The following is a 12842-nucleotide window of genomic DNA, read 5'->3' as shown; positions in this document are numbered from 1 at the left end:
AGACACTTCAGTCCTAGTAAGTTCTTTGTGAAAGTTTTCCACCTTGTAGGTACTCAGAAGAAAAGCAATCAAATGGAAACAGGAAAACAAAGAAGCAGCTTAGAAGAATTAGCATTCCTAGATGCTAGCCATCTCCTTACATTTGGTTATTTTTCCAGTCCTGCAATAGGAAGTTGGGTGTAGGAACACAGTGTCACACAGATAGGACAGGAAAACTTGTAATACCCCAATTAAGGAACACGTTCAACACAAAGCCCTTTTTTACTAGAACATAATGTGAATTTTGCACTTCCTTTGTTAGTCCTAAATATTTAGTATGCTACCTATTTCTCGATACATAACAGGCAAACTTCAAGCAACAAAATGCTTCCACTTCACAAAATACAGGTTGCTCTGACAGATGCACAGGTAGGGTTTACAGGCTTTTGAACTACCAACTCTTAACTCTACTCAAGTACCAGTGCTTACATTCAAGACAATACTTGATCTGTTTTGGCAGGTACTGATGTGGCAGTGAAAGTTACAACATACGGACAGAGAATGGCAAGGGGCAGCAGCACGTGCATTTGGCACAGGCAGAAGCCTGCTGGTCCCCTCTGCCTCCGAAGTCCTGTCACGGAAACCACAGTGACAACCGTAGAATACTTTTAGGGCCCGGGTACATCGTGACATCTCCCTGTGGAGTTAAGGGCTTCGATTAGTTTCAGTTATAACATTCGTGATCTACTGGCGGGTGGGGGAAGAGCTATTACAACACAGGGCTAGAACATGAAAAGTAAAGAAGGAAGTACTTAAACTACTCACAAGCTTCTAGTAGGAACAAGATTAGTAGTACATGCTACTCTCAGAGCCAATTCAAATGCAAATTCCACCCTTTCTCTCAAACAATGATAAACTCCCTCAGAGTTAATAGTTTCCTTCTAAGATTCATCTCCCTTTTCAACTTAGTGGTATGTTTTCGAGAAAAGAAAGAAGCACATGGCGAGTCTTCCAGCAAGACCTTTTAAATTCTGTCATAAAAGGAGTAGTATAAACTACATTTCCTTTACTAATCCAGTGAACATTTGTTAAACTCTAGCACACTTACACTATGTCCATGCTATCACATTTAGGCTTCCAACTTACCATGATTTTAAATGAAAAAAAAAAATAAAAAGAATGAAAGAAAGAAAAATCCTTTAACTGTACTAAACCATTTCAGCTTTTTCCTTGAACACACAGCAAGAATTTATGCTACACTCACAAAAAGATGAAAGATGAGGTCCTTGGAGAGAAAGGCCTTTGGCACACTACATGGTAAAGCTACAGATTTGACATACTTTTATAATGTCTGCTTTGGCGAGAACACAAAAACCCCATACAAAAGCATGCTATGTCCTCCCAGACAGGAGTGCAGGGGGAGTGCCTTACTCTCACAAGCATTTACTTTCAGATGTTCATATCTTAGAGACGATTTTGATCGGTTACTTTAGACTAACAAATTCTTTTTCTACACCAGTGGTCTGACAGTTATGCTCCAGCTCTCCTCACAGCCCCCTCTAACAAGGGGGGATCTTTGGCTCAGGTCCAGCAAGATCCTTACATTTGTCACAGATTTCTGATGAATGAACTGCACCAGTTGTCAGATCATAAAGTGCTTTGAAAATTTGAAAGAAAGCTTTCTTAAGTAGTTAGCATGATTTTGCTTTCTTTATGTAGGTATTTAAATGAAATCTGTTAGTAAATTCTTTCTATTGCATCTGAAAAGTTCTGGTAAAAGGAGAAAATATTTTAGCTGAAGTTCAAAAACAGCAAGTGCTTTTCCAATGTATTATACCATACTTGTAAACATAAAATATGTCAAGAGTATAAAATGCTACTGAATTTCAGAAGTTCAGAAGTTACAACTGTAACAGAAACAATTCAAGTTCTTTGTAGCTCTCCCCTAAGACCAGAGAATTTAGCATTTCCAGCTTATATTTAAACAAGTAACTATTATCTTTCTTTATTTGTGAAGCACCAGATACATCGGCAATGAAACAAACAGCACAAACTTCTTCAGCTACAAAGACTGATATTGAAATTGAGAAGTATCCTAACAAAAGCAATGGTAGACCTTAGACTTTGCATGTAGTGTTCACAAGTGCTATAATACTTATTTTAGACAAAAATGAATAGATGTATGTTTTAGTTGAAACTATGTCATACTTAAGTATCGCAGAAGAAAGGCCAAACTGATGCATTTAGATTACGTCTAGAATTTATTACTGGTATCTGCTAGGCAATGCACTGCATTATTATTAACCTTCCACCTTCAATTTTCAAGGTTTTATTTTATTTAATTCCTGAAGAAAGGTTAACTCCTATCAGTGAAATCTCTAAAATAATTGTGACAAAACTAAAAATCTCTCTTTGCTTGCTTTTTCTTACCTTTTTTTTTTTTAAGAAGTAATACACCTGGAATTAGTAAGGCAGATAGCTCCTTACATCCAAATGATAACTAAAGTTAGAAATACTCCTACTGTCAGAACCATACAGGAAAAAATTAAGAGTGAGCAGAAAGTTAAAATAAAAGCAGTTTTGTATTTCTGTTCAATTTCAGGAAGTCAGATGTTCTTAACAACAACAAAAAAAACACAGTAAAAACAAACAAAAACCAAGTCCACTCTAATAGATTCAGTTAGTCAAGGGGAAGCTGGGAATTCCCAGCTTCCAAGGAAATTGCATTCATAAGGCTGAGACAGAAAACTGGATCGCTAAATGTCTTCTCCCGAAATATCTTCATGGTTCTCAAAATACAGATATCACATCTACATAAAGTGACCCAGTAAGAAAAATCTGTAAGTACCCAAATAAGATCCATGAATATGCAAAGAAAAGTACAAATATAGCTTTTAGATACAACTGAACTAGGAATTCCACAACATACCAAAGACTTCATGTGGCAGAAATACACAGTTACCAATGCTGAGAACAGATACTCATTATTTCTCAGCAATCCAGGCGAGAAAGGCTGAAGAGCCCACAGCTGAGCTGATCCCGCGACCGTTTCCCTCCTCAGTTCCCACACTGCACTGCTGTTTGGCAGAGTTGTGCCTGGACTGGAACAAAACGTTTGATTTTTCAACTTACTTTATTTTGACAAAGTTTTCTCTTCATGTCTTACTTGGAATAGAAGACATCTCCTGAGTGATCCTGGAGCTTGCATTTCTAGGAATCAAATCGTAGGATCATAGGACAATTCGCGCTGGAAGTGACCTCCGGAGGCCTTAAGTCCGACCTCCTGCTCAGAGAAGGGTCAGGTGTGAGGCCAGACCAGGTTGCTCAGGCTGTCACCCGGTCAGGTCTTTCAAACCTCCCAGGATGGAGACTGCACAACCTCTCTTGGTGACCTTTTCCAACGCTTGACTGTGCCCACGGTGAACACACGTTTCCTGATGCCCAGTTAAAACATCTCGTTTCAATCTGTGTCGTCGCCTCCTGTTCTCCTGCCATGCACTGAGAACCAGTCACCTTGATGAACTCCTTACAGGTACAGAAGGCTGCTGTACAGGTCCCCTGAAGCCTCCTCTTCTCCAGGCTGAACAAGCCCAGCACCCTCAACCTCCCCTCACAGCACAAGTGCTCCAGCTCCCTTGCCAACTTGGTGGCCCTCCAAGAACTCCTTCTAGTTTATCGAGATCTTTCCTGGAGCCCAGAATAGATTTTTTTCTTCTGCAGTCAACTGTCTTGGTAACTAAGAGGCAGCCTTCTACAGATGATGTAAAATGCTGCTCTCATCCATTTGGCAAGTTACTAAACATTTAATGTACGATTGTTAACAATTATACAAGCAATAAAGCTACTTGAATGTACAATTGTCTGTCAGTAGTTAATAACAGGAGTCAGTATTTCCCATTTCAGCAAGAAGCAAATGAGCCATGAAATATATTAAAGCTTTTAATTGCAGTTGATACTTAACAGTTACATGGAAAATTTCCCTTGCTATACAAACTTTTGGATTATTAACAAAACAGAGGCATGTTTTACCATCCCACAAGCCAGACAATCCCCCACACTAGGATTTTTATAGCTTTGGAACAATTCATTCTCCTCAAGACGGTATTAGAAAATTGATGCAAGAATTAAGTGCATTATAAGTGGTCGATAGCACTACCAGACTAGACATAAACTTCAGAGGTAGTTGTCTCAGTTAATTTCAGAATCCATTCTATGGGAAGAATGTTTTTTTTAAACGTCTTATAATTTGCTCCTCACATGTTTTTTATGTGTTTTGCTTTTCTTAATAGTAATTGCTCCTTGCCGTTTAATATACATCCTTCTGATTCCAGAGAACACACTGATATATATCCTAAGTCTTCCAGCAAAGACTAGATAGCCAAGGAAGGAGAAAGAGATGACTACATGGAGGTCTCTAGGATTATATTTCCAGAATGGCACTTTGCCTGGAAATACAGTTCAGCTATTAAATACAGCTGATACTGCTTAGAGGCAAACAACCAACCAGCTTTGTTTAGAACACAAGGACAGAATATTTGGAGATACACTCATCTAAAACTTCTGAGAATAAAGGACACCTCTTAAATACAAAGTATTAGGTGGGAAAATTTTTTTAAAGATTATTCAGACAGAATTAATAAATTCAGAATATACAAACTAATTTTTTTTTTTTTTTTACATTTTTTACACACTAAGAACAACCATTTCTGAATATTTTGCACCTACAAGTGCATACGACAAACTTAAAAACACAACTAAAGTGAAACTCCCACAGAATCAGTTGGTTTATAGAACAAGATGTATACTAAATTCTCCAATTAAAAACCTGTAAAGTAGTTTCAGTGCTTTTTAACCCACCTTCCCACAGCAGGGAATTAATCCCTCCAGGGGGATGCAAACAAACTTCAAAGAGAAGATTATACCCAGACACTAGTACTGTACAATGTAATGTTTACGGTCAAATTTGTTCAGATTTTCTGGCACTAGAATCCAGGTCAGATGTGCAGAAACAAAGACCAGTTATTAAAAGGGCTCCTGCAGTTACATCAAATAGTTGTGATGGTGTACAGCAGTAGGACAAGCCAAAACTGTATTCCAGTTACAACTCCTATGGAGGCTTTGGCACTAAAGGAAAGAGTTGCAGTTATTTCGCTTTCACTGATTGTAACAAACAAATACAGATATAGAAGGAGATAAGTGGCTCCCCAGTCAATAAAGTTATGGCTCATTATACCATATATACAATAAACATATGATTGTTTCGTCAAAGATCAATGGTATATTACCTCAATATGTGTTGACTAATTCTAATTATTTCATTTTGACATCCCTCCTTTCCATAACTTTCTAGAGACTGACCTCACAAAACAGTATCTTGAAATAAATTCTGGGATTAGGAATTTCAACTTTTGCTTTTGCTGTTTATTTTTTTTTTAATAACTTCATCGGTTATAGAAACAAGGATAATCAAACATCCACAAATACACTTACATGTTGGTTTCAGCTGTTACAGGACATCTCTAGCATAAACATAGGAATATTTCTCAGAAATAATATTATGGAAAAAATACTTGTATAGCTATAACTCGATAACAATATTTGGTGAAAATAATCAGTTAGCCAAATCATAAGCTACTTCCATGCCTTATTTCTAGATAAAATCATTTGATCAAAGGAAGAATTTTGGGAAGACAATGGTTTTGTAGACATGTAAGAAATAGTAAGTAAAAATAAATTCCATACAAAAAATGTTTGGATTATTTTTTAATTTAAACCTAATCATTCCTCATACGAGCAGAAATAAAAATCTGAAAATGCATTTACTTTTTCAACTTAATGAAGTAAGGGTTATTTCTATTCCAAAAGACAAAGGACAAAACAGTCAAAGAACCCAAGAAACTGTCCACAAATAGGGACAGAGGCAGGATTTTCTTATTATTAGTCCAAACTGTAAAAGATTCCAGCTTTCTTTAAAAGGTGGAAGAGCATAATAATGAATATACCTCATTACCTTGCACTACCTGGTTAAAAATAGTTTTAGCCAAGAAATAGGTAGAATTTCAGCACAAAACAGTACCTTTCCCAATGCAACTGATGCCCGAATAAGTTACTTCTGCATACACTTCAAAGGTAGTTTCCGGATTTTGTCTGAAAGGGGGGAAAAAAAAAAAGTATTTAGCACAGATTTTTTTTTCCAAGCATGCTTTCAATTACTCAGACAAAAAGGGTTCTAAGAATGCATACGTTACAGTGACAACTTCATAAAATAGATTCCTTGTTTTATGGCCTGAGAACCTCAGATCTTTCTGCCTTACAGGAATGTAACAGGTAGGCACTGAGGCTCAGATCAGTCAGTATGAACAGTGTCCAAATGAATTCCACCGAGAAAATAAAATTAAATAAGAAACAATAGAAATCAAGCACACAGATCCTTTATGTCATTTCAATCACTGTGACCTGTCTGCATTTCTACATACTAAAATGTCACAGGCCTCTCATTCAGAAACTTTGCCAGAAAAAGAGAACTATGCTTTTTGTTCCTCTGGGTAACATTCTGAAAAGAGATGCTTATTTCAGTTCAATGTGATTCCGTATACAACTTGCAAAAGCAAGTTCTTTTTTATTTCACTTTTACTTTCAAATGAGAAAGTAGATCGCTGTATATGCTAAATACCATCCTGGATATTTTTTCAGAAAAAATAAAATAAAACCTAAATACCCTTTTCTCTTCACCAAATTGAAAGCAGAGTCAAATTCCCCAACACGAAACAAACAAAACAGATTCACATTTTCATTACTGTGACCCTCAAGTTCACCTTCATGACACCTATTTACTCAGAAAAAAAATGGAAAAAAAAAGCAGCAGCAGTCAAGAGGATGCAAAGCCACTTTATGCATCCATTGCTGGAAAAATTAAGAGGCTGTATTTTGCATGAAGACAGTTCCCCTCTTTAATACCTGTTAATAACAGTTGCATCTCTTTGTCAGAAGGGCCCTGCTGGAGAATATTTCTAATGCACAAGGTTTAGCCTCAAGACACTGCAGTCTTACATGTGGAAAGTTGCCAGATGCAGATGAAAAAAGGAAATAGGTGATATGATTAAAGGAGATACCAAATTCAGCTACAAAAGGCAAATGAAGCTTACAGAGACTATTCTCATCCAGAGTTATTAGTATACCAGTACTAAAAGTAGAAAGTTAACGTTATATGACTGAAAAAAAAACACTTAGCCTACATTTTCAGCTCTTACTAACATAAATCTAAAGCCAACTCCATAAATGAAGCTCTGGAAATATACTTCATAAGGAGCATATAAATGCCACAAGTGATTGTATAAGAAAGCATATTTTGAGTTCAGTTTCTGCCTAACAATTTTAGCAACTCCTGAATTTTTGATGAGATTAAAGAGAACCACACATTAGACTTTGTAATTTTTTGGTTACTGAAATAGGGATTTTGTAAGTCGAAACATGTGACACTTTATTTTTAGATTTTCCAGTTAAAACTAAGTATCAAAACTGTTCTAAATTTATAGCTGTTTGTATAGTGATAATATTGTCTCCTATGTGTTAACGTAAACCATCTAAAATTAGAAACCTGTTGAGGTATACGTAACTTGTGAATTTTGTTAGTTCCCTTACAGCTACAAATGAAAACAATGGCAAGAAAAAAAATCATATTTATGCTAGAATTCCCATCTGAATAATAAAAAACAACAACAAAAACTCATCTTCCTCAGCATCTCAAACCAAAAATATAAACACGTCAAGGAGTTAAGCCTGCACATCAGAGAATTTATATTATTTTTATCCTACTTTAACACCAAAAGTGATTAAAAAAAACATTTCTACTCATGCCACAGACCCACTCAGTGCAAGTCAAATGGCTCTAAGCCAAATCCCACACCTATTTAAATTAACAGAAAAGCTACCATTCGTTTCAGTAGCATAGGATCACACTCTACAATTTTACAGAGCACCTCCCAGGAGCAACAATATTGTCCACAATTCAATTAATTTTAATTTAATTTGCCACCAGTTCCCAACCGATTTGCATTTAGTAGCCATTTTTCCGAGAAGCACGTTGGTAAGTTATGAGAACCTAAGATCAGCAAATCAACTATTACTTTGCAGTGTGAAATAAACTTGCCTAATTTTCTTTGTGCTGCACATGATCTGCTTCAAAAATTCACATTCTTAGCTATCTTGCTACAGTCCTAGCACAGGATGAGTATGATATGATAACCACTTGACACAGAAAAATGATTTTTCCTGTAAAATATATTGCTGTGCAGTCTTATCTTACCCTCCTTGTTTATATCTCTATTTTTAGCACCCTGTTTCCTTAATTAAAAGTTTATACATTTTCTAATATTTTTACAGCTAATGGATAAAATAACAAACACCTTTTTAGTATTATGTTAGCGTCTACGTTTAAATTCTGCAGTGAAAACACTGCTTAACACAGCTGGCAAGAGCACATGCTATATACCAAAACTTTCAGACACAAAGACATTAAATTTTCTATTTTAATATTCCATGACAAACGTCCACTTATTTCTACAAACAGTGAAATTAAAGTAGCTTTGCCAGGTCAGAAACTCCGTATTAAAGACTGCATTCAAGAAGCTAACACCTCGGTATGAGAATGAAGTCAGCGCGAGAATGAAGCCATTGTTGAATTCTGAGTATTTTACAACTTTTCCGTGGAATTAAGGAAACAAGTCACTATGAGACTTCATACAGTTTGCAACCATAGCATAAACACGCATCATAATATGTATATTTTGCAGTCCCTTTTTATGATTATTAACCTGCCCCACAGACATGTAATGCTGCGTGTGCCTTGTACCAAAACCTCGGCTCACTGGACCTGTCCCCGGCGTTGGGAACCCAAACACCCTCGTGCAAAGTTCTCCCCCAGCAGCCCCCAGGTAACACTCAGACACACGGTGAATTACCAAGTGAACGTACATATGATAAAAAAAGCAATACACAGGACACATAGGTAAAAAGTAACTCATTTATTTGATAACTCGATAATCTGAAAAGGAAATGCAATAAGTTTTGTAAGTAGAAGTTCAGGACGACTTTTTACAAGAAAAGAATGCTTCTGTGGTAGGTGCTATTTGTAGGTATTACTGCAAATCTCTTTGATGTAGAAATTGCTTTAATATCAAAACAATCCGTAAGAAATTTTATATTGAAATAATATTTTTAAATAAGTCTTACACAAGATTTACGAAGAGTAAAATTAAAGTTCTTCTCAAGCTGTCTGTATGGAAGTACGCACCTCACACACCTAAAGCCACAATCTGGATTCTGTCAGCAGAATTTTCCCTACACATAGGACAATGCAGTAGCACTTATGACAGAAAAATCATTCTACTTAAAAAAATAATGTGTAAGAGAGGAGCCTGACAGTGCTTGACTGTTAGGTCTCTTGTTACAAGACTTAGTTACTCATCTCTTACAGAAAAAAGGTTATACAAGTCCATGATTTCTGATATCGCACCTCCAGCCCTTATTAACTTCCACGTCTTTAACTTTTTCTGCTTGGTATTGCCTAAGTAGGTAATACCACATCTCAGTACATAGCAAGCTCTACGGCAAACAGACCAGCACCAGGGTTCTCTTCTTTCTTCACTGAAGCCCAACCACTGCTGGGATGGACCAGGGTAACTTTTTTACTCTGCAATGCAATTCCATGCAAGAGACTGATCCCAACACATTGTTCAAAAATAGGTACATTTTCTCTTTTTTAATGTCCTGAGCACTGAAGGCTACCACGAAGCGAGGGCAGCCAGGCTAACTAGACTCCAGTTTCCAAGACCCTGCCCAGCACAGGGTGCCTCACACGCGCCGCAGGGCACGCGCCAAGGCGAGGCGCAATGCCCCAGCGGAACCCCGTGGGACCTTGTTCTGCGCCTGCAGCTACCCGCAAGCCACAAGCTTACAGGACTGCTGGCAACTTCGTGATTTCTTCCACTTCCTTCTGATGCAGCTACTGATAATTTCCTCTAAGCAATCTTTCACTCTAATGACTCATTACTATACATCCATCAAAAACATAGCTGACATACATCTGGGTTTCGTGCAGAGCGTATCGCAGCGTGTGCAAGTGATCATGTGCCAAAGAGATTAATATCCCTCCTAATTATCAATCCATAGCAAGAAGCAAGAAACCTGACTACTGGATTTTTGCTAGGGTTCCAAAACTCACCGGCACTGTGAGTAAAGGGCGCATGCCTCGGTATACCCCATCATAAAATAATTTTCTCATTCACGCTCCCTTTCACTGCCCCAATAAGGAAGCTGCTTATCACCTCCAAAAGTACTTTAGATGATATTATTTTACAGAAATTTTACAGAAATTCAAATGTACAGTATTTTACAGAAATTCAAAATGCTGGTCTGCTCTGGGTCAGAATGTGATTTCCAGATTTTAGTTTCTTTCTTTACTACTGGATCCCAGCAGGATAATTGAAATAAAGCCTTTTAATTACGGAAATCCAATTAAGAAGGATAGAACATGAAAGTCCTGACAGGAATAGCAAAACTTCAAATTTGAAAATAAATCCAAGTGGAAGCCCGATTTTGTTTTCATGTTTGTAACAAGTAGTTTGCTCCTTACTTCCTCCCCACAAGAGAGGAAGTACAGCATTAACTTCAGACTCATTAGCATCACGGCTTGGGAAGCCCACCTGTTGACAGCAAGGAAGATTACTTCGCAGATCTACTTCACCAGTATCTGCAGACTCTCTTATTCACTACGTTAGGATTCTTTGTGAAAGCATTCTGCTGCACACAGTCTACATATTAGGTGACAGGTGAACACCACCCTCAAGTCAGCAAATGCCTCCAGAGTCTGTGCTGCTTCTAAGAATCTTACATGACAGAATGAAACTTGAGAAAAACCACCCTTTGGAAAAAGGAAGAGGTCAAAAGAAAAGCCTCAAATTACCTTAAAATAGAGCGTATTCTAGGCAGACTCCTTTTTAAGTTCTGTATTTCTGAATTATGGCATAACTTTTATGGTATGTTAATTAATTTAATTAATTAGATTAACTGTTAAGTCTTAAATCCCACTTGAATCAGTTTAGGTAAAACCTTATATTTATCTATAATTTTGGAAAAAAAGTTACAAGCATTATGCCACATGACAAATATTTAACACTTTTCATTCTAATTCCTTCATTTTAAACCTGGATATGACAATGCACATGTAAAATGTGCTGTAATATTAGCAGCAACAAAATCCACTGTTCCCTTTTAATAGTTATTTCCCTTGGCAACACAGAAGGTGAAAGATCCTGCCCAAAAATGTTCAACAAAAATCTCAGTGTGATTAGACATCTTGCTCAAAAGAGCAGACCTGACACATCTCTGAGATAGCCTCTCTCATTCTTTGCGTACTTCAAGATTGTTGTGAATGGTGCTCATGTAGAATAAGGACAAAAGCACGGTGCTGTTATAGTTTTACATCAGAGGAGGGAAAATCAAATTTATTAATCGTCCCTCTAGTGCAAAATTATTGATCACTCAGCAGACAAAATGTTTTCTCAAAGTCCAGGAGGAATGAAGCATAATGCTTATATGGGGTCATCACCTCTGTTTTCCTGGCGACAGAGAAAGACACAGAATTTGCCAGTAATCTGAACGAGACACTCACACTGAAACAGACTTTGTACAGATAAAGTCCGTATGTCTGTTGGTGCTTGTAAATACTTCTAACTGCCACATCTCCCGCCTCAGTGAGGGCTCCGGTTGAAGCTCCTCATCCGAGTGACTGCATCCACAACCAGCAAAGCAGATGCAAGTAAGTGAGCATCACCCATTTTAAGCGGTTTAAGACAAGGTCATCATAAAAAGTGATTTCAGACCGCAATTTTTGAAGGGACCCATGCAAGGATGACAGCTGCCAGATCCAACACTGCAAGTTACTGACACAGCCTTTGCTCTGATGTTAAAACGGCAACGGTTTTAGATTGAACTTGTACTTTGAATGTAAGCCAAAAGTTTAACTTATTTTTCTTACTTTGATTTTTTGTAGCAACAGTGGAGAACCCATACTCCACAAAAGGGCAAAAAGCACCCCCTCCCAAAGAAGAAAGGTTGCTTTCTGGAAGCAACTGGTCACCTCAGCACTATGACTGCGAGCACTGGCTACCCATTTACGTTTACCTAGAACACCAGTACATGTATGTATGTGTACCCAGCCCAGAGGCTTGGGAATACAAACACGTGTCATCACAGCAAGGACGATGCAAACTACTGCTACTACTCCAGTCTTATACTCAAATTAAACAACAGAGGTGAAAAGTTGAAGCCCTGTGTAATCTTGACGAGCAACGTGTTAAAGAAAGAAAAGCTGTTGCTCAACGGCACCTACTGACATTGCTCAATGAGATACGCGCTAACTGGACATCCCCACCACAGCACAGCTCCCATGCACAGAGATGTCGGCGCTCACTGCGCGGCGATAGCTTTATTGCACCCCTACCCACCCCAGAGGAAGAGAATTACCCTGGAACAGCGTCATGAACCGAGATCTCTAACAGGACAATACAAAACACATCAAGAGAGCCTACCAATAAACCAACCCCCTGACTTATGAAAATGATAAAAACCACTGCGGGCACGGAGCTGCAGGCCTGACTGATTGCAGCGCTCCTCGTCTTCCCCCCGAGCCCCGTACCGATGCCCTTTCAGGTGCCCCGGGCAGCCCACCCACCCTCCCTCCCCTCAGCCCACTCCAGCCGAGGCACCGAGGCTGTAACTCCCCCGACCCCCGGCACCCCAAACAGCCGGGGCAGTGCCGGCAGCCCCAACCCTCCTCAGGGCCTGCAAGACCCAGCGGGGAC

At 38.3% G+C, this 12842-nt stretch overlaps 1 protein-coding gene across 6 annotated transcripts in view; it reads right to left on the bottom strand.

Moving 5' to 3' along the window:
* DENND1A (DENN domain containing 1A) overlaps positions 1-12842 on the bottom strand; it is a 201384-nt gene that overhangs the window by 188072 nt on the left and 470 nt on the right. For 5 of the 6 annotated variants that reach the window (XM_035555442.2, XM_035555440.2, XM_035555441.2 and 2 more), the window contains exon 2: positions 6056-6126. In XM_035555442.2, the coding sequence (XP_035411335.1) occupies positions 6056-6126 (71 nt within the window). Of the gene's footprint in view, positions 1-6055; positions 6127-12842 lie in introns of those variants that run through there. The other variant, XM_035555443.2, reaches the window with a different exon arrangement.

Source organism: Cygnus atratus, chromosome 19 (assembly GCF_013377495.2).
Source record: "Cygnus atratus isolate AKBS03 ecotype Queensland, Australia chromosome 19, CAtr_DNAZoo_HiC_assembly, whole genome shotgun sequence".
Taxonomy (NCBI): domain Eukaryota; kingdom Metazoa; phylum Chordata; class Aves; order Anseriformes; family Anatidae; genus Cygnus; species Cygnus atratus.
This window is presented reverse-complemented; position numbering and strand designations above follow the sequence as displayed.